The sequence below is a fragment of the Physeter macrocephalus genome, chromosome 1, assembly GCF_002837175.3.
Source record: "Physeter macrocephalus isolate SW-GA chromosome 1, ASM283717v5, whole genome shotgun sequence".
In the NCBI taxonomy this organism is placed as follows: Eukaryota; Metazoa; Chordata; class Mammalia; order Artiodactyla; family Physeteridae; genus Physeter; species Physeter macrocephalus.
The window spans coordinates 94,296,721-94,316,770 of record NC_041214.2 but is presented as its reverse complement, the minus strand read 5'-3'; the positions used below and the strand labels follow the sequence as shown (position 1 = coordinate 94,316,770).

The 20,050-nt window shown below is 38.6% G+C and overlaps 1 protein-coding gene across 3 annotated transcripts in view; it reads right to left on the bottom strand.

Annotated features, from left to right (window-relative positions):
* GSK3B (glycogen synthase kinase 3 beta) overlaps positions 1–20,050 on the bottom strand; it is a 210,601-nt gene that overhangs the window by 133,559 nt on the left and 56,992 nt on the right. For all 3 annotated transcript variants that reach the window (XR_008617494.1, XM_024120436.3, XM_024120438.3), the window contains exon 2: positions 5,117–5,310. Coding sequence is in view for 2 of the 3 variants with exons in the window: in XM_024120436.3 (XP_023976204.1) it covers positions 5,117–5,310 (194 nt within the window). In the remaining variant the exon portion in view is untranslated. The remainder of the gene's footprint in view (positions 1–5,116; positions 5,311–20,050) is intronic.

Below are 20,050 nucleotides of genomic sequence, written 5' to 3'. Positions count from 1 at the left end.
AACAAATGAAACTAAGCAGGACACCTGAAACCTATGACTTAGTTCAAAGGAGAACTGAAATTAATAGTTAATGAAGCTAAGATTACTAATTAATTAAAATGTAGCTTACTGATTTTCAAATTGGAAAAGCCAGCCTCAACAACCATCTGTAGCCTTTGGGATTGATTAATCTTCTCCCTGCTCTAATATCAAAGGTCTCCTACATTAGGTACCTAGCTGGACTCTACCCCTAACACCACAATAGCATTTTCTATCACAAGCACTTTCTAACTGGCAAATTGAAGTTGCTTAATTTTAGTTATTTGCCACAGTATGATGTGTCCAGAAGGAAAAAAGTATTCAAATTGTAAGTAAAACGCTACTGAAATGAAACTTGTTACACCAGAAATTCTTTAAAAAAAAAAAAAGGTTCAGTATCTTAGATATAGTTTTCATGACTACAGTGCCAGAATAATTACTCTTGTTTTCTTTCTATCTCTGACCATTCTTTCTCTTCTTGTTTTTTAACCACAACAAACTGCCTCTCACTGACACCAGCAGGTTAAACATGTTGGTTTATGTAATTGTGCAAGAAGATCCTATTCCACCTTTTCCTGAAAATACATAATTATTTAACGCAAAATACATGATTATTTAATCCTAGGTAGCAGCTACGTAGAAATTACAAATGTGAAACTACAGAATTTTAAGTTGTCAGAAAAATGCCTATTTTATGATAATCAAGAGAAATGAAGTGGTCAATACACCAAATTTTATATTTTTGGAAACAGCTAACATTTAGCAAGGAGAACAAAGAATACTTAAGTTTTTCACAAAGAAAAGGTGATACACTGGAAAGAACTGAGCCTGGTGTCACACAGCCTGCCACGTTATAGCATTTAGCAGAAAAAAATAAAAAGCAAAACAAAATTATATAATAGCAACAGAAGCAATAAAATACTTAGGAATAAGCTTAATAAGAAATGTCAAAGCCTATATAAAGTAAAACTCCTAAAAGATACAAAAGTAAACTTGAACAAATGGAAAGGCATCTCTTATTCCTGGACAAGGTAATTCAGCATCACGGACAGGTGATTTAACTCCCTAAGTTAGTTTATAAGTTGATGAAATTCCAATGAAAAATATCAACGAGGGCTTCCCTGGTGGCGCAGTGGTTGAGAGTCTGCCTGCTGATGCAGGGGATACAGGTTCGCGCCCTGGTCCGGGAAGATCCCACATGCCGCGGAGCGGCTGGGCCCGTGAGCCATGGATGTTGAGCCTGCGTGTCCAGAGCGTGTGCTCCGCAACGGGAGAAGGCTACAGCAATGAGAGGCCCGTGTACCGCAAAAAAAAAAAAAAAAAAAAAAAAGATCAACAAGCTTTTTCATGGAGTTAGTCAAACTGATACCAAAGTTCATCGGGAAAAATAACATCCAAAAATAGCTAGAAAAACATGAAAAAGAAAAGCTACACAGGCGGATTAGCCTGACCAGACACTGAAATATACTATAGAGCTCTATAATTAAAACAATGTGGTACTGACTTAGGTATATGCAAATGACCTAGTAGAACAGAATGGAAAGTCCAGAAATACACCAAATTACGTGTGGAAATTCAGCATATAATAACAATAGCATCTCAAATCACTGGAACAAACATAGACTTTTTAATAAATGAGACAAATGATTAATGATTTAGAAAGAATAAAATTAGATCAATAACTCCTACCATACATAGGAATAAACTCCACACACAGGAACAAACTTCAAATGGATCAGGGATCTAACTGTAAAAAGTGAAAACTTACAACTGCTAGAAAATATGGATGAATTTCTCTTTAACCTGAGGAAAAGGCTTTCTATAAGACTTTATAAGGAAGACGCTTTCTAATCACAACTAAAATCCAGATATGATAAAAGTGGACATTAAACACATGAAAAGATGTTAAACTACATTCATAAGATTGTAAATTAAAACCACAATGAGATACCATTTCTCACCTATCAGATTGGCAAAAACTGAAAAAGTAAATCAATGCATGTTGTCAAAGCTTGTGGGTAAATAGGCATTCATATATTACTAGAGAGAATGCAAATCTGTACAAGCTCTTATGCAAGGGAATTTAGCTATATCATACAAAACTACATATATGTTTATGTTTTCATTCAGCAGCCCTATTCTCTTAATTTATTGTGAAGATACATATCTAATAAAAAATACCAATGCACAAAGTTTTTCAGAACAGCCCCCTTGGAGATTACAAAATATTGAAAAGTAATTCAATATCCATACATAGAAGAATGGCTGGAATCAACTCTGCAATACTATGAAGCTCTAAAAAGGATGAGAAAAATCTCTGAACTGATAAGCAATGACTTTCAGGAACTATGGTTAACAGAAAAGGAAAGTACAAAAGAGTATCTCTAATACTACACTTTGTGTAAGAAAGAAACCAAGAGAACTACAGTCACCCTCTGCATTCATGGATTCCGCAACCAGGGATTCAGCCAAGCTGGGATCAAAAATATTCAGGGGGGAAAAGCTCTGGAAAGTTCCAAAAATCAAAACTTCAATTTGCCACATCAGCAACTATTTACATAGTATTTAAATTGTATTTACAACTATTCACATAGCATCAACAAGGTATTATAAGTAACCTAGAGATGATTTAAAGTATATGGGAGGATGAGCTTAGGTTATATGGAAATACCACACCATTTTATATACGGGACTAGAGCATCTGCAGATTTTGGTACCCACTGGGGGTCCTGGAACCAGTCCACTGTGGATACCAAGGGATGATTATATACTTACTGCTCATCTGTGCAAAAGAAACCCAGAAAAAATAAATCAGAACATAATGAGATTGGCTATCTAGAGGGAGTGAGTGGAAACAAGACAGAGGGAATGACATTTGTGTATCTCTGACTTTTAGAACCACATTAGTTTCACAGACTGAAAATATAAATTTTTTTTTAAAAGTCAAAAAGAATGGGGATAAAGTGCTACAAAGGGATACATACAAAAACAGATGAACCAAACTGTATTTCAGCTGAATAACTTAACTATGATAAAGGGAAAAATTAAAATTATTTTAAAAAGCAAGAAAAAGAAGAACTAACCAAAGTATCTTCTGAACAGAATATACTGGTTTGATACAGCAATGATAAAATGTAATAAAGCACTCTGGAGTCAGACTGCTTGGATTCAAATACCTGCCCATCTATCCACTTGCTAACTGTATGACCCTGGACAAGTTAATTTATAATCTCTTTGTGTGTAGGTTTTCTTATCTGAATAATAACAGTACCAATATCACAGTACTAACGGTAAAGCTCCTATAAAACTACTCATGTAAAAGCCTTAGATCACCTGGCATATTTTAAGGATTTGATAAGTATTTGCTATCAGCAACTATTAATTCAAAAACACATTAAGTGTGTGGATATCCTGGAGACACACATAATAAAAATGGAGTCCTTCTCATGAAAAAATTTGAAATTTCCTAGTTTATGAACAACAAGTGTTCAAGGAATCTAGACTAGCAAGATCCATAGGGCTGGCTGGAATCATCTGGGAAATTTCATAAAGGAAAAATCTGACATGGATCTTTATATATGCACAAGGTTTAGACAGCAGGAGAATGCAAGTGACAGAAGGGAAACTGAATAAAAGCAGAGAGGTCATAAAAATCAATATATCTCAAAGATAGTGATACATCAGGTTTGTAAAAGCTGAATATCTGGAGATAAGGCAAGACTATGGAAGCTCCCGAATGTACAATTAAAACTGGGCAGGCTTTATTTTCTAGGCTATGAGGACCCCACAGAAGATTTGTGTGTAGGAGAAACAACATGACCAAACTGAACTGTGGGATTATTCTAATGCTGGTATGCAGAAGGACTGGAAGTGAGAAGATCAGAGGCAAGAGTCTTACTAGTGGTTAAGCCAAATAATGACAAATGTCTGGCTAGAATAGCAGTGATGAGAAAAGGAAAGAAGGTATAGCTCAACAAGGCAGTGAGGGGGAAAAAAAAAAAAAAAATCAACCAAATTTGGTAATCACTGGATATGAGGTATGAGAGAATGAAAGAGCCTGAATGACAGGTAAATGAGAAAACCATTAGAAGGAAAGAGCCACAAGGAACGGGAACCAATAGAAAGGATTTCCTTTAAGATTGAAAGTTTAAGTCAGAGTTAGATAAGAAACCTTGCCAATATGAAATAACGGTACCTTCAGATATCAAGATCCAGTGGGCACTGTGCAACATGGGACTAGTGCTTGGGAGAGAGAGAATTGAAGACAAAAACTTTAGAATTGTTTTTAAAAATCTCTTTAGAAAGTTCAAGACATTCTGGAGCATACAGACACTAGGCTGTGTGCTATTTCAGAGCAGTGATCACCTCTTATTTTTTTTAATCCCTTAATGTTTAGCACAGTTCCTAGTACACAGGAGCCTCTCAGTAAAACGTTGCAGAGGTGGGAAGAGTAGGGAAGGGAACAGAGTTGCATGGCTTGTTAATGGCAGAGCCTTGATTAGAGCACAGGTCTCACTGATTCTCCACTATACCATAACATACAGATGGCTCTGACCTTCTATGTACAGGACACCCTAAAGAGACGGTGTAAGAAATAAAAATAAACCGAACTGTGGGGAGTACTGCTTTCTAGGGGCAGGTGAAAGGGAGACATAGGAAGATAGCAAAGAAAGGTCAGTTATGGTGGAAAAATATGATAGTGTTGTATCACAGACTCAAAGGAAATTTGTCAAGAGAGGAAGCATAGTCAACTGTATCAAATGATCATATGCTACAAGTAATGTTTCTCTTGTCTCCTACACCAATGACAACCAAGGCAGAGAAAAGTCACATTTTAAAATAGAAATTAAGAAATTTTAATCTACATTTCACAGCATTTTAAATACATATGTCATTCACAGCAGTTCAAAAAAAAATATTGCAATCTTCAGTAAATTTTATCTCTACATAATACACAATGTGAAATAAAGTCAGTACAGGAGTTGAGCTGAATAAAAATGTTCAATAAATGAAATTTAAAGCAAAGAGAAACCATTGAAAAAATAATTATTTACATGTATTGACAACAACAAAATACATGAAATACTGAAGGTCTTACCTTAAATCTCTTGTCCTGCAATACTTTCTTGATGGCAACCAGTTCTCCTGAATCACAAAGTTTGGCTTGATATACCACACCAAATGACCCATTCCCAATCACTTTAGTGTCTGTATAGCTGACTTCTTGTGGCCTGTCTGGACCCTGCCCAGGAGTTGCCACCACTGTGGTCACCTTGCTGCCATCCTTGTCTCCTAAAAGAAATAAGGGATAGAAAAATGAGAACTGTAAAGAATTCAACAGAGAAAATTGCCAAAGTATACCAAGTAAACTATATTCTTTACTACAAATTATTTTTAAATGCTCATCTTAGTTTATCACATAGTATTACTTCAACTATTTGTTTCAATTATAAGTAATTATTTTAACCACCATTTATTCACTCATTCCATAGACCAAACACCATGCTTAGTTTATATATATGACTTCATTTAATGAAAACAACCCCATGAAGTAGAACTGTTCCTATGTTAAACATAATGAGAAGAATGTTACATTTGTTCAGTCAAAAGGTGAATGATGGACCCACCAAAGAATCCTTACCTGTCCAACTCTAAAGGCCCTAATTCTTTCCTCAGGGCTTTCTTATTTTACTTGAAAATAAGATAAGTGCAATTGAAAAAGTCTAAATATGCTGACTCTATTCAGACCACTCTCCCTTTAGGAATGTAAGGCTTTGAGTTTTTGCTTCTCCGTGTCTTATTTCTTCTTAAGAAAATAATGATGCCTTTCCAAGAAAGGTCTGATGGGTAAAAGAAATAGGGGAATGTTAAATTTGGGGGTAAGAGATGCAAAACTTAAAAGAAACATCAAACCCATTCTGAACTGAGCCTCATTCATAACTAGCTCTCCAGCTCTGGGGTCTCTGCCCACTCATGACCGTCTCCTTACCTCTTCTGCCTTCCCTCGCCGCCAGTAACAATCCAAAGACTCTCTTCAATTCAAGTTCAAGAGCCACCTCCTTCTTGACTAAGCACAGTTCATATCTTGGAATTCTTAAACTATTCTAAACCATTCTATACTACCTAGCACTTAATTTTAAGAAGCTTTAAATTGTTCTTTTAGTGATTTCAGACTACACAAAGATTCTAGGGACTACAATCTTTGTGAAGTAGCAATTATGACTTTGTGCTTCTTCTCTCTTTCCTGACAAATCTAAAACCAATTCTCAGTACAATGTAAGTCCTTAGGCTCACTGACTAAACTTCACACTTTTTCTTCTCTCTCTTACTCTTCCATTATAGCAATTTTATTTTTAAGATGCTCAATGAATTCATACTAACCTCATAGAAGAAAAATAATGTAATATTTAACCCTAGATACCAAACCAAACAACAACAACAAAAACCCCTACTCACTATCTTAGTAAAAATTAAAAGGTCTACTCTGTTCTCTTTCGAGCAGTTAGAGAAACTACTGAGAACTCTTACAGACTATACTCTCCCATTAGTAGGAAATCCTGGGTATACAAGGAACAATGGCTCTTTCTGCCTAAGCATCCTGGAATTTTTGTTCAGAAATCACCAAGCTCTTCAGACTGCTCCATCAGAGATTTGAAATAGCAGAGCTGTAAAGAATGGCAAGGTAACACCAGGGGTGACTTGGTATGAGCATTAGCAATGCATGGGACAGTCAGCAGCTAGTGTGCCAAGGAAAAGCATGTCACCATTTGGCACTGCAATTTGCTGACTCAGCAATAAAATAACAGCTGTATAAAATTTCACTGTACAAAAGAACTTTCCGATTGTTTCATCAACTCTAATACTTAAATGGAGGGCCATGTTTACTATGCAGATAAGGAAAGTAAGAGAGATTAACTTGTCCAATATCATAAAGCTTTAAGTAAGAGAACTCTTCACTCACGTCAGGCTGCCTCTGCCATATTTTACAACCTTCCTACTACAGCTGAAAGACCAACTTCATATACCATTACCCACACCCCCCACCAAGAAGTAGATGTTTCTGAAAATATAATGTAAAAAAGGTCAGCTCCAGAATAATAGTAAGAGAATACATGAATAATCTTTTGTAGTTTTCAGTCCTCAATTATTCATTTATTAATAGCTAAAGAGCTTTTTCCAAAGATACTTTGGCAACATTAGAGTTTGAAAGTTATCCCAAAGCAAAAGCATATGGAAAACAAAAATGTAAAATAATTGATTCTGTGATGTTCAAACAATTTAACTTTTGCTACTAGAAACTGCGTAACTTTGGATCTTAACAACAGAGCAGCATTTTAAACACTGCTACCAAGAAACCAAAATCCTTATGAAAAGCTAGAATTCGTAACAGACATGCCTCATTAAAAAATAAAAATAAAACGTCACCACTTTGCCCAATACTGAATTTCCCAGAATGCATGGTATCATGAGGTTCACATCAACTACAATAAAATTGGTCTGGGCTTTCCTGGTGGCGCAGTGGTTGAGAGTCCGCCTGCCGATGCAGGGGACACGGGTTCGTGCCCCTGTCCGGGAAGATCCCACATGCCGCGGAGCGGCTAGGCCCGTGAGCCATGGCCGCTGAGCCTGCGCATCCGGAGCCTATGTTCCGCAACGGGAGAGGCCACAACAGTGAGAGGCCCGCGCAACGCAAAAAAAAAAAAAAAAAAAAAAATTGATCCCTAAAAAATGCCACTGTCTCTCAGGAGCAACAACAGCAAAGCAGTGGGAACAGCTCAGTTTCAGGAACTCTCTTTTGGCCAGAGAACTCCTGGGATCCTCTATTACAATTAAAATTCACTCAGGTGGTATGAATTTCGTATTCTGATTAGAACATAGAATTAAATCCCCTATTCTTTAGCACAGTGGATAAATCTTAAGTATATTAACCACAAAAGACTCCTCATAAAGCAATGGAAAGGTGGTATGCAACAAAACAACCATTTTCAATTGAAGGCTGTTAAATATAGAATACAATTTTACAAAGCCCCTTAGATGTATCCCAAAATGATATGTGCAGCCTTGTTCTCAGTCTCTCAAACACAGCAACACCTTGTGGTTACATTTTTTGTCTTCTGAAGTCACTCCTCAGAACAATCGATCCATCCAAAACCCAAAAGGCCACTTCCGGCATATGTAAATATTTAGGAGGTATCTGACACTGACGTTCTAATTTTAGTATTTCTTAACGATTCAGAGCTGAGAAAAAGCAACTGTGACCCTTTTTAACTAGGAGGCTTTTAGAGATGTTAATAAGTCATACTACTAAATAAACTGAACAAAGTCAGCAACGACTATCTATATTAAATCCTCCTTTACCTCCAGAAGAATGTCTCCCGTGTAGAAATAACAGAAAATTAAGTCTACAAAGCCCAGAGAAACCAGTACACCCGGTATGATACAAGGAAGATACAAGGTATTTTTATGAAGCTTTTTAACCTAATAGGATTAGCAAGGAAATTAGCTCTGACTACTGTTTCTCATTAAGAGATATAACAGATACCTATTTTTATGAATGTTCAACAGCAAGATAACAGTCTATTGAAAAATATTATTACATAAATTACTTAAAAGAACCAAAAAACCTTATTTTCAGGCATGATTAAGATAGTCTGAAGGGGAAACACTGACCACTGTCAAATTTTCAGGTTTTTAAATTAAAGTTCAAACAACTCTTTATCCTAAGTATATGGCTAAGGAACTTGTATTAAAGCAAGATGTCCTCCCCCAAATAAACACAACAGCTTGGAAACATGAAAACAACATAAAAATTAATAAGCAAAAGAAATAAGAAACAAGGAACTGAGGTCCACAGAAAATCAGAGTTAGACAAATTCTAAAATAAACTTATTATCGTCAAGAAATAGGGCCTCTACTCTATGATGTGGAAGCTCTAGCGAGAGTGCAACTGCTCTCATACCTTGGAGTAAAACTATGAAGAAAGAAAGGGAATGCAAACTAAGCAGATGAATCAGTCAAATCAACCCTAATGTCAACAGCACGATAAAAAATTTTAGGACAATTTCTATGTAAACTTGTGATAAATATCTTTCTAGCAGGGCCTTTCCCCTTAGACATGATTCATCTCCACATGATTCTATCTAAAGAACTGGAAACAAAAAACAAAAAATTACTGAATTTCCTTTGGGGATAGGAAGAGTAAACAAAGAGAGGCAGGGAAAACAAAATGGACAGATGTTATACATGAGCTGGCTTTTGCAGATGTTTTCCTGTATATCGCTTCTAGAAATGAAAGGAAAACATAGGGTGATAGAGGATAAAGATGAGACAGAAAAGACTCCCAAGTCCTTGAGAGCACAATAATACCCCATTTTCAATCACAGGCAGATACCATGACAATGGGATTAACAAGCATCAAATCTGAAGAACCATAAAGTTAATCTTAGGAAAAAAAAAATCAGTCAAGTTTCTGTCCTTAGAGAGAGGCATAATGGTGTTAATATGGGCTCTGAAGTCAGACCAAGGTTTGAATCACATATTCTACCACTTAGTATCTATAAAATGTAAATAGCTGCTACTTCGTAGGATTGTTGTTATGATTAAATAACACAGGTTAAGCAGTTTTGTTTTGTTTTGTTTTTTTAAGTACATGCCATATAGTCAGTGCTCAATAAATTATAGTTTCTCTGAAGAATTATTGGTAGTGGGAATTGAAAAAAAAAAATTCTTCTGCTATGCTCTTTTACCACCAGGTACATGCCCTACTACAGTGCTTACCACAATGTTCTATAATTATTAAGAGTCCGAGCCCTCCACTTGACTATGAGCTCTTAGGAAAGCCAGACATTACCTAAATCATTTAGATTTATTTCCCTAGTACTTATTAGCAGAGGGTTTGGCACAATGCAGGTGGCTCAGCAAATGTCTGCTCTTGAATTTATATAAAAATCACTCAAGCAGAATTATTAGGATTTGGGAACTGACTACTTCCTGCTAAAGTTAGCTGTGTTTTGACTTCTTACACTTGCCATTGATCAGATACAAATCCCTAGGGATAAGGTATATAGAAGCCTTACAAATAGCAAAACAGAATGGAGGGTTTACTGAAAACATGGCAACAACAAGCAGCCAAAACAAATAACACAATTTGCCACATGTGTATCTATTTACAGGTAGGAGAATTACTCTGTTCATAGCCCTTTTCCAAATAATTTTGGTTTCTTCGGAGCATCAATATGCAGCAATGGATAAGAACTGGGCAGGGGACATCTCTGAGGTCTGAAGCTCAATTTACATCAATACATATATAAGTATATTCCTTGAGTACTGTTTTACAGTTTGCAAGCACCACTCACAGTGGACTTAAAGAGTCACCTGGGAGAGTTTACTAAAAATGAAGATTCTAGAATTTCATCACTAGAAAGACTCAGTAAATCTGCAGTAGGGCTCAGAAAACTGTATTTTTAATAAGCCCCCCCCCGCCCTAATGATTCTTAATGCAGTTCTAGCTACCATTCTTTTTTTTTTTTTTTTTTTTAGCTGAGTTGGGTCTTTGTTGCTCTTTGTTGCTGAGCGTGGCTTTCTCTAGTTCCGAAGAGTGGGGGCTACTCTTCGACATGGTGCGCGGGCTTCTCGTTGCTGTGGTTTGTCTTGTTGCAGAGCACGGGCTCTAGGCGTGCGGGCTTCAATAGTTGTGGCTCACGGGCTCTAGAGCACAGGCTCAGTAGTTGTGGCCCACGGGCTTAATTGTTCCGCGGCATGTGGGATCTTCCCGGACCCGGGATTGAACATGTGTCCCCTGCATTGGCAGGCGGATTCTTAACCACTGCACCACCAGGGAAGCCCCTAGCTACCATATTGTGAGAAAGAACCATAATACCATTTAATTCGTACAACTTTGTGATGTACTCAGATAATCATTTAACAAATGGGAGAAACTAGGATGTTTGAAAGGTTCATTGGTAATTTGCCCAAAGTAACCCCTTCAATAAAGTGTACCCACAGGATTCAGACCTATCCATTTACTCTAAAACCTGTACCCTACTACACTACTTTGCTTAAGACTATGCCATGAAAATAACACACAGGGGTCAAGGTCCTAAAATCAACTTTCTATTTTCAGCAAAACTGAAAATTTTAAATATTTTACAGAAGATTCTGATGCAAAACTCTTACTTCAAGTTATCTATACTCCTTTTGAACTAATTTTAATTTACTCAATTTTTAAATCTTCTCTTAAAACCCAAATTTTACTTTAAACCAAAAACCAGAATGAACCATGCTAATTTTCAACAGCCTGAATTTAAATATTATTTTACTCATGAACCATGAACTGGAATCAAGCACATTTTTTCCTTTTTTTCTAACTCAGGTGAACTGGAATAAAATCAAACCAAACCGAAAATTAATAAATATTTTACTTGGTCTTGGGCCTTCACTTGAAACAATATCAAGATATATCAATATTTTAGAAACAGGTTTATTTCCCATGGAAGTCTAAAAGGCTTGCAGCATGTGTCTAAAGAGCTTTGGCTTTTAGGAATTAACATTAGAATCTTTAAGTCTTAAACATGCTTACCTGCTTGATTTACAAAAACTGCCCAATTTGGGGCAGGGAGAAAGTAGACAAATACATTAAAATATTTCTTAATGAGGAAGTTTACCACATTACCAAAGAAACAGTATACCATACATGGGTGAGAAGAGTAAATGGTAAACACTTAGACTAAAGAAACAAATAATTACTTTAAAAAACACAGTGACTCACTGATCAGTGATCACACTTCTGGCAACTTCAATACTGAACAGCCGTGAATCCAGAAGAAAGCCAAAAAATAGCTCTCACAAAGCTGATATATTTTATTCTAGTCTTTAGTGAGCATAATATTAAAATCAGCACTCTATAATTTGTTTTTAATGGATTAGGTCTGTTCTTGGCCTGACACACATCCCCTCGATGCTCAATATTACCTTCTGACAGCCCAAAACCCTGACTCAGTCTTGCTTTCTCCTGAACTACGCACCAAAGTTATCTCCCCCCTTAAATCCAAACTGCTTTTCCAATAGCACAGTATACAAATTTACAAGCGTTTTTATATGCATTTTAAAGAAGTTATTAACCTAAAATTTTATGCTATATTTCAAACAGCTATAAAGGAAAGAGGGGAAGGACAGGATCTGTTTTCTCCCAGAAGACTTGGTTACTCTAGGTTGGTCCCATGTGCTTTATCAATTACAATTTAACAACTAATATCCAATCCATGAGGGCAACAATCAAGTTTATCACACGTTTATTGCTGTAACCCATTTTATGCCTATGCACATAGCAGGCTGTAAAATATTTGCTCATTTATAAGTGAACAGCTTCCTATAGGATTCCACTAAACTTTGAAATCTGCTAAAATTCTTAAAGTCACTAAAACAAGTACCTCTAATTCCTCCTCTAAAATGATACAAGACTCTGTAATCTCTCAAAAGGACTGGGTCACTCAGTAGACTGAGAAGAAAATGCAAAGACAAATTCAGTGGTTTGACAATTTTCCCTGGTACCAACCCTGATCACCACACATCATCTTCACCAATAACATATTTGTGGAGCACTTGATAATTTATGAACATGTTTAGACCCATAACCTCACTTTATCCAGGCAACAGTCATATGAGGGAGGTAGAACCAATAATGAACTGTAGAACTGAAGCTCAAAAGATAAGCAAAATTGCCCAGGTCGTCCAATTCCCAAGTTTAATATACTTTCCAATGCCTATTAAAATGGAAGCAAACCAAGCCATTTATTTCTATTCCAAAATAAATCCATAAACATAACTCAGCCAATAGTACCACAAATTTTAAGCATCCTCACACATTTTTTAAAATTTTTATTTATTTATTTGTGGCTTCATTTGGGTCTTCATTGCTGCACGCAGGCTTTCTCTAGTTGCAGCGAGCGGGGTCTACTCTTCGTTGCAGTGCACGGGCTTCTCATTGCAGTGTCCAATTCCCAAGTTTAATATACTTTCCAATGCCTATTAAAATGGAAGCAAACCAAGCCATTTATTTCTATTCCAAAATAAATCCATAAACATAACTCAGCCAATAGTACCACAAATTTTAAGCATCCTCACACATTTTTTAAAATTTTTATTTATTTATTTGTGGCTTCATTTGGGTCTTCATTGCTGCACGCAGGCTTTCTCTAGTTGCAGCGAGCGGGGTCTACTCTTCGTTGCGGTGCACGGGCTTCTCATTGCAGTGGCTTCTCCTGTTGCCGAGCACGGGCTCTAGAGCGCAGGCTCAGTAGTTGTGGCACACGGGCTCTAGAGCACAGGCTCAGTAGTTGTGGCTTGCAGGCTCTAGAGCACAGGGGCTCAGTAGTTGTGGCACACAGGCTTAGTTGCTCCGCGACATGTGGGATCTTCCCGGCTCGAAGCCGTGTCCCCTGCATTGGCAGGCGGATTCTTAACCACTGCACCACCAGGTAAGCCCCCCTCACACATTTTAATATAAACTGCAAAAACACTTTTAATAAAAAATTGCTTCATTTTGGCTGAGACATAAGGCTACCTGATACATAAGGCTACCTAAAATGAGTAAAATGAGAGTCAGAATTCCTCTGAGGAAAATCAAATCAGTGACCTGATAGCAAACATTTAAGTACTTGAACAGATTCATCATAATACAAAATAATAATCCACTGGTTAACGACAGCTGCTACTTTTGCAGGAACAGACGAAACATTTGCTGCCTTTTTTTGGGGGGGGGGGCGGGGTGGGGGCACGTCTGCGAGGGCGGGGGGTTTGTGTGGTTTATTCTAAATACGAAACCTACGGGGGACAGAAAAAGCAGGGAAGCATGATTTTTCTAATCAAGAAACAAAAAAGAAATATGAAGACTAAATCTCTCTACATTACACAGTTTTAGGAATCTCCTGTTGATCTGGCTGAATTACAATATTTCCCTTTTTTTTAAGTTTTAAAAATATTGATTTATTAATTCATTTAAAAATAACAGAAATAACAAAAATAAACCCATTACATGTTAACATAATTAACATACAATATTTCACTTTTCATAAATGTAAAGATAACAGCATATTTGCTTAATAATGATAATAATTGAATTTATTTTAAAAAATACCCCCAAATCTATATAATATTTGGGTGGTGGATGCTGTCCCACATCATGAAAAACCAACTCTGAAATATGTGCAAATATAAATACCAAATTAGCACACTGTTCCTCATTCCCAGTTCTAAACAGCTTCCAAAGATACCCAGCACCAGTTACTGACCAACACAGGGATGTCTAACTCAACACACTTTCTTATTATCACCTTCTATCTCCCAGAACAGGAATCATTCACATTGTTATACTCTCCCCCCACTCCCTTAAACTTGCATTATTCTTATGTCAATTAAATCCACCTCAGACAACAGACATCCTAGGTTACTTCACCTTCTGTTTTTTGTTTGTTTTCAAGTTGTAGTTACCAAAAGAAACTTTCTCTCCCTTTCTTTTCCCTATCACTTCATTCCACTTAAGAACTAAAAAAGCAACCTTAACCACAGTTGGTAAGCAAAAGGATAGCACTTCTGCTCTTACACCAGTATCAGGAGAGAGTAAAGCCATGAGTTAGAAAGCCAATCCCATCAATCTATTAAGCTCCTGAAAGTACCCAGAGAGATGTCAGTTTCCCATAGTCTCTATCTACTCATCTCCCTCAGATTAAATCCCTTTATCAATATAGTAGTACCAGCATTTGGAAGAATTTTTCAAAATTTTTAGGGGGGTTTTAGTCTTACTAAAATAATATTATAATATGATATTATTATAATATTATTATATTATCAATAATAATATAATATAGAGATTATTCTCTATTATTTTTCACTATAGTATGTAGATATCTGAGCTAATTATGGCTTAGTTAGGCTTTTGTAGGATAGCCTGGGAACCTAATTATTTTTATTTTACATATTTACAAAACTTTCAATGAAAAATTATGTTCTGAGTTCCAAAACCAACTGATGAACTTTTAAAACACAATCTGTTTACAGGCTAAGACTATTCTGTATAATCTGGGAGGAAAATAAACATAAAATGTTACAGTTTAACTTGTTAAACTGTTAAAGTGGAAATGAGATAGTGTACCTCCTAAGAACTTTACAAGAATCTCTTTAACTATGAAAAATAAAATAACCAGGTAATAAGAGTTCTGTCCATTCCATTTCTATAAGGAACACCACACACTTTCAAATAATGGTTAATTAATTTTTAGTTTACATTTATAACTACATGAGTAATGACACTACGTTTATAGTTAATAAGAAATATGCCTAAGAGAAAAATATATTAAATAGCATTGTCCCAACTGATTCTAATCCTTTGGAATCAAATCCATATTCGTTTTCATATTTACCCCTTTCTTCCTTCCTCCAAAAGCTGACAACATCCCCCAGTACTCTCCCCATAAAAATGGACTTTAGAGAACAGAGTAATGCCATTCAAATAGGACAAGTCCCAGGCCCATCTCTCCATGGAGGAAGAGTAATGACAGATCAACTGGGTCAATTCACAAAGCAGAGTCCACTCCGCATTTCTCCTCACAAAGCTCTGCTACAAGAGAAACTAACTGGGCTCTGTTAAATAAAGAGCATTGGAATGACACAGTCTTACACTCACAGTGGGACTATAATAAGAGTTGGCTCCAACTGCCACTGCCTAAGAAGTATGGCTGATCCTCTTACTAGTGGGTCACAGAAGAGCATGCTGGGACACCCCCATGCCAGGGTAGAGTAATTTTCACACTGCTGACTCATAACTTATAATGTAAGAAGCCTAAGAGGACTTAAAGAAAAAGAACTCTCGTCCTTGGGAAACACCTACCTTGCTAACATTGCCTTTTCAGATGGTCTCTGTCATCTCCTACTGTTACCTACATGACCTAATGATAAACCAGGACAGGACCAGCATAAGCGTATTAACAGTGACTGCTGGCTAAGTTCCTTTTTTATACCATACCCCCACAATCTACAGAAGCACTGGACCACATACCCTAAAGTCAGTGGGATAGTGAGTACCATTTAAAATGAGAACAAGAGAGACAGAAATGCAATCCTATACTTCAAGTACTTGTATTTTAATAAACCATCTGTGTGTGGCTTTATAAAATATTAATTCTCATATGTGTTTGTGTTACATACAACCTTTCTAGTTTGTAAGTATTCTCTCATGTTAATGGCACACAGTAGGCTAACTGTAGAAAGTTTCAAAAATCTTGAGAACAGAAAAAGAAGATGCAGTTGAATTTTTGGTTCAAATACATTGTTATTGATTAATTCTTCACATGCTTAATAAGCATTATCGGGGCTTCCCTGGTGGCACAGTGGTTAAGAATCCGCTTGCCAATGCAGGGGACATGGGTTCGAGCCCTGGTCCAGGAAGATCCCACATGCCACGAAGCAACTCAGCCCGTGTGCCACAACTACTGAGCCTGCATTCTAGAGCCCGCATGCCACATCTACTGAAGCCTGCACACCTAGAGCCTGTGCTCCGCAACAAGAGAGGCCACCGCAATGAGAAGCCCATGCACCACAACGAAGAGTAGCCCCCGCTCGCCGCAACTAGAGAGAAGGCTGTGCACAGCAACAAAGACCCCATGTAGCCAAAAATAAATATAAATAAATTAATTTTTTTAAAAATGAGCATTCTCTGAGTACTAAATAGGTTTGTGCTAAGAACTGGGGTCCCAAAAAATGAATAAGATAAACAAGAACCCTTCCTTCATGGAGTTTTCTGTTCAAAGAGAATTTATTTATTTATGTATTAATGAAATCTGGATTCAATATTTATTCAAAATCTGGGTTCAGTATTTCCTATAACATAATAGAGCCAGGTACCTTACTAATTATTTTCACATAATACCTTACTTAATCTTAATAATCCTGTGAAGTTCATGAAATTACTTCCGCTTCACAGATGAGGAAACTGAGACTCCAGGAAATTAAGAGACTCATTGGAAATCACAAGCTATTAAGAGGGGCCACATTAAAACAGCTATTCTAACTCCAAGTGATGACTCTGTTACTAATATATCAATCTGCATCTAAGAAAAGGCCAAACAGGAAAAGGTACCACTGGCTGCCCAGATTATGCAATTAACTTTAACAAGAAACGAAGTTCCAAAAATCTTTTTAAAAACATTCTGGTGCAAATATATACAAATAACAGGACCAAGACTCCATCCAATACAGCCCTCCATTCTGTGTACATTCATGCTTCACAGATGAAATACACTGTAATAAAAGTTAATTATAGGGCTTCCCTGGTGGCGCAGTGGTTGAAAGTCCGCCTGCCGATGCAGGGGACACGGGTTCGTGCCCCGGTCTGGGAGGATCCCGCATGCCGCGGAGCGGCTGGGCCCGTGAGCCATGGACGCTGAGCCTGCGCGTCCGGAGCCTGTGCTCCGCAACGGGAGAGACCACAACAGTGAGAGGCCCGCATACCGCAAAAAAAAAAAAAAAAAAAAAAAAAAAGTTAATTATAAAGTAAGTAAGTATCTGTAGAACCATCATACTTTCTCACCAGTTTCCATTATAAAAAAATGAGGGAGAGCTGGGAAGATGGCTTAAGACGGAGAGATCACCTTCCTCCCCACAGATACATCAGAAATACATCTACACGTGGAACAACTCCTACAGAACACCCACTGAATGCTGGCAGAAGACCGCAGACCTCCCGAAAGGCAAAAAACTCCCCACGTACCTGGGTAGGGCAAAAGAAAAAAGAATAAACAGAGACAAAAGAAGAGGGACAGGACCTGCCCCAGTGGGAGGGAGCTGTGAAGGAGGAAAGGTTTCCACACACTAGGAAGCCCCTTCGCGGGCAGAGACTGCGGGTGGCAGAGGGGGGAAGCTTTGGAGCCGCGGAGGAGAGCACAGCAACAGGGGTGCGGAGGGCAAAGCGGAGAGATTCCCGCATAGAGGATCTGTGCCGACCAGCACTCACTAGCCCGAGAGGCTCGTCTGCGCACCCAAAAGGGCGGGCGGGGGCTGGGAGCTGAGGCTCTGGCTTCGGTTGGATCACAGGGAGAGGACTGGCGGCAGGAACACAGCCTGAAGAGGTTAGTGCACCACGGCTAGCTGGGAGGGAGTCCGGAAAAAAGTCTGGACCTGCTGAAGAGGCAAGAGACTTTTTCTTCCCTGTTTGTTTCCTGGTGCATGAGGAGAGGGGATTAAGAGCGCCACTTAAAGGAACTCCAGAGATGGGCGTGAGCTGTGGCTATCAGCGCGGACCCCAGAGAAGGGCATGAGACGCTAAGGCTTCTGCTGCTGCCACCAAGAAGCCTGTGTGCAAGCACAGGTCACTCTCCACATCTCCCCTCCCTGGAGGCTGTGCAGCCCACCACTGCCGGGGTCCCGGGATCCAGGGACAGCTTCCCCAGGAGAACACACAGCGCGCCTCAGGCTGGTGCAACGTCACGCTGACCTCTGCCACCACAGGCTCGCCCCGCATCTGTACCCCTTCCTCCCCCCAGCCTGAGTGAGCCAGAGCCCCCGAATCAGCTGCTCCTTTAACCTCGTCCTTTCTGAGCAAAGATCAGACGCCCTCTGACGACCTATACACAGAGGTGGGGCCAAATCCAAAGCTGAACCCCGGGAGCTGTGCGAACAAAGAAGAGAAAGGGAAATTTCTCCCAGCAGCCTCAGGTGCAGCGGATTAAATCTCCACAATCAACTTAATGTACCCTGCATCGGTGGAAAACTAATAGACAACGAATCATCCCAAATTGAGGACGTGGACTTTGAGAGCAAGATATATTATTTTTTTCCCCTTTTCCTCTTTTTGTGAGTGTGTATGTGTACGCTTCTGTGTGAGATTTCGTCTTATAGCTTTCCTTTCATCATTTGTCCTAGGGTTCTGTCCGTCCATTTTTTTTGGTTTATTTTTACTTAAAAAAATTTTGGGGGGCTTCCCTGGTGGCACAGTGGTTGAGAGTCCGCCTGCCGATGCAGGGGACACGGGTTAGTGCCCTGGTCCGGGAGGATCCCACATGCCACTGAGCGGCTGGGCCCGTGAGCCATGGCCGCTGAGCCTACACATCCGGAGCCTGTGAAAAATTTTTTTTTCTTAATAATTTTTATTTTACTAACTTTATCTTACTTTATTTTATTTTATCCTTTCTCTTTCATTCTTCTTTCTTCCTTCTTCCCTCCCTCCCTCCCTCTCTCTCTCTCTTTCTTTCTACTTTTCCTCCCTTTTATTCTGAGCCGTGTGGATGAAAGGCTCTTGGTGCTGCAGCCAGGAGTCAGTGCTGTACCTCTGAGGTGGGAGAGCCAACTTCAGGACACTGGTCCACAAGACACCTCCCAGCTCCACGTAATATCAAACGGCGAAAATCTCCCAGAGATCTCCATCTCAACACCAACACCCAGCTTCACTCAACGACCAGCAAGCTACAGTGCTGGACACCCTATGCCAAACAACTAGCAAGACAGGAACACAATCCCACCCATTAGCAGACAGACTGCCTAAAAACATAATAAGGCCACAGACACACCAAAACACACCAGCAGACATGTACCTGCCCACCAGAAAGACAAGATCCAGCCTCATCCACCAGAACACAGGCACTAGTCTCCTCCACCAGGAAGGCTACACAACCCCGTGAACCAACTTTAGCCACTGGGGACAGACACCAAAAACAACGGGAACTACGAACCTGCAGCCTGCAAAGTTCAGTAAGATAAGCAAAATGAGAAGACAGAAAAACACACAGCAGGTGAAGGAGCAAAATAAAAACCCACCTGACCTAACAAATGAAGAGGAAATAGGCAGTCTACCTGAAAAAGAATTCAGAATAATGATAGTAAAGATGATCCAAAATCTTGGAAATAGAATAGAGAAAATGCAAGAAACATTTAACAAGGAACTAGAAGAACTAAAAAGGAAGCAAGCAATGATGAACAACACACTAAATGAAATTAAAAACACTCTAGATGGGATTAATAGCAGAATAACTGAGGCAGAAGAACG